We start from the raw sequence: 2,500 nt of genomic DNA, 5'->3' as shown, positions 1-2,500 counted from the left end.
AGCAGCGAGTCGTGCAGCGACGCGCCGCCGCCCCGCGAGTCGTCCTCCAGCAGGGAGTCGTGCATGGCGGCGCCGGCCCCGCCCAGCGCCTCCTGCACGGGCTCCAGGTCGGTGCGAGCGCTCTCGTCCTCGGCGTCGCGGTCTCGCGGGTCCAGGTCGGAGTAGAAGCCCGACGAGTCCATCTCCGAGGCGCTGGGGTCGTGCGGGCGCGCCAGCTCGCGCGGCGCGTGGTACAGCTTGCCGTCGATGATGCGCGCCGAGCGGTCCCCGCCGCCCCCAACACCCAGGCCGCCGCCGCCGCCGCGGAGCGCGCCGCCCACGGGGTGGTCGGCCTCGTGGTCGTCCTCGCCGAGGCTCACGTCGTCCATGACGCCCTGGAACAGCCGCACGTCCTCGGTGGGCGACGAGGCCGTGCCCGTGCCGCCCTCGGAGCGCGGGTCACACTCGGCGTCGCCCTGGTAGCCCTGGTCCAGGCTGCCCGCGCTGGTGGTCATGGCGGCGCCGCCCACCACCACGCCCACGCCGCCCGCCACGCTCACCACGCCCACGCCGCCCGCCCACGCCGCCTCCGTCTCCGGCGTCACCTCACCGGGCCCTGCCGCCGCCAGCAGCAGCCGTGTGGTGTAGGGCGTGGCGCGCCGCGCAGCCGCCGGCAGCCGCGCCAGGTCCGCGCAGCCCACCGCCTCGCGAGGCCCTTGTGCCGCAGGGCAGGCGGGGCTGCGGGGCACGGTGCCGGAGAAGGGCACGGGGTCAGGGGCCGCGCTCCGCTGGTCGTCGTCCCCGTGCGGGCGGGGGTCGTCGTCGTCGCGGCGGTCGTCGCGGCGGTCGTCGTCGTGCTCGCGCTGCAGCCGCGCCTCGTCCTGCTGGAAGCGCTCCGTGTCGGGCGAGGGCCGCGGCCTGGAGGGGGAGGAGCCCCCCGAGGAGGTGCTGGCGGCCGCCGTGGCCTCGGCGGAGGAGCGCAGCTCGCGGATGATGGCCGACACGTCGCTGCGGAACAGCTCCTCGTCCAGGGCCGCCACGCTGGGGTCAGAGTCCCACCGGGGCAACGGCTCACCCGAGGCGACGCCTGAAGCCGCGGCGCCCCCCACCGCTCCCACCACTCCCACCGCCGTCGCCACCGCCGGCGCGCCGCCCGCCGCCTCGCACACCTCGTCCTCCAGCGCCGCCACGTCCTCGTCGGAGGGCGAGCGGCCCAGCGAGGCGGAGGCCGTCACGGTGAAGTCCGGCATCTGGTCCGGCGTCAGGATGCCCAGCGAGGAGTCGTCGCACGTGGCGTCGCCGGGGCTGCCCGGGCTGCCCGCACACCCTTCCTCGCCCTCCTCCACGCGCCGCATGGCCCGCGCCGCCCCCGGGCACTCGGCGCCTTCGGGGGACGAGTCTGACGGCCGCCGCGGGAGGCTGCCGCTGGTGGCAGTGGCGGCGAGGCCGGGGCCGGGGCCGGGCACCGCGGCGGGCACGGGGCCGGGGCGGGGCGCGGCGGGCTCGGGGGGCGCCAGTGCCACGCGCGTGACGGGGGCGAAGATGCCGTGCCTGGCGCGGCAGGAAAAGTAGATGACGCCGTCCACGGAGCCGTCGTTCTTGCCCGCCGGGCGGTCCAGCTCCACGCCCGCCCACTCCCCCGCGGCGAAGGCGGTGCGGCCCACGTAGCGCAGAGTGCCGCCCTCCACGCCGCCCACCACCACGCGCCGCCCCACGCCCTCACGCGTCACGCGGCACGCGCTCTCCCCGGCAGCCGGCTCCCAGGGCCGCGACGCCTCCCTCAGGCGCGGCACGGGCGGCACGGCGTGGTGCAGGCGGGGGTGGGCGAGGGGGTGGCCGGGCGGCAGGCAGCGCGGGGGCGGCGCGGGGTAGTCGGGGTAGTCGTCGTCGTCGTCCTCGTCGTCCTGCGGGTAGTCGTCGTCGTCGTGGTAGTCGTGGCGCCGCGCGGCGTGCGTCACGCGCGCCAGCTGCCGCGAGAAGGGCGAGTCGTGGGCGGTGCTGGGCCCCGCGCCCCACGCCCGCGCCTCCCCGCTCGAGATGGACCCCAAGCGGCCCCCGGAGGACACGGGGCGCGGCGGGGCGATGCAGCGCCGCGGGGCACACTCGGGCAGGTCCCCCGTGGAGAACCGCGCCAGCTTGGGGGGCGGCAGGGCGTCAGGGGGGTCCTCGGGGGGGGCGGCGGGGGACAGCGAGAAGGGCCCCGAGCCGCCCGCCAGAGAGAAGGGCGCCCCCACCCTCAGCTGGGGCGGCGCGGGGCGGGGCAGGCCGGAGCGCCGCGCCGTGGGGATGCGACTGTCGCCCGAGGCCTGGGGGGAGGGGGGGGGGTTAGTGGGGTGACACACACACACACACACACACACACACACACACACACACACATGTATCCTTCACGAATACCTCAACCGTGACTTTACCTCCTTCTCTCCCTCCTTTCCTCCTTCCTTCCCTCCTCCTCCTCCTCCTCCTCTTCCTCCTCCTCCTTATTCTTCTTATTCTTCCTCCATTCCTTCCTTCTCTCTCT

General features: G+C 76.5%; 1 protein-coding gene across 1 annotated transcript in view; it reads right to left on the bottom strand.

Annotated features, from left to right (window-relative positions):
• Positions 1-2,500, bottom strand: part of LOC126991105 (uncharacterized) — a gene marked incomplete at its 3' end in the record, with an annotated part of 20,836 nt that overhangs the window by 15,110 nt on the left and 3,226 nt on the right. The window contains exon 3 of the mRNA XM_050849801.1: positions 1-2,285. This exon is cut by the window's left edge and continues 828 nt beyond it. Within this exon, the coding sequence (XP_050705758.1) occupies positions 1-2,285 (2,285 nt within the window). The remainder of the gene's footprint in view (positions 2,286-2,500) is intronic.

Source organism: Eriocheir sinensis, unplaced genomic scaffold (assembly GCF_024679095.1).
Source record: "Eriocheir sinensis breed Jianghai 21 unplaced genomic scaffold, ASM2467909v1 Scaffold24, whole genome shotgun sequence".
Classification (NCBI taxonomy): domain Eukaryota; kingdom Metazoa; phylum Arthropoda; class Malacostraca; order Decapoda; family Varunidae; genus Eriocheir; species Eriocheir sinensis.
Note: the sequence above shows the minus strand (reverse complement) of the source record. Positions and strands in the feature narration are given on the sequence as shown.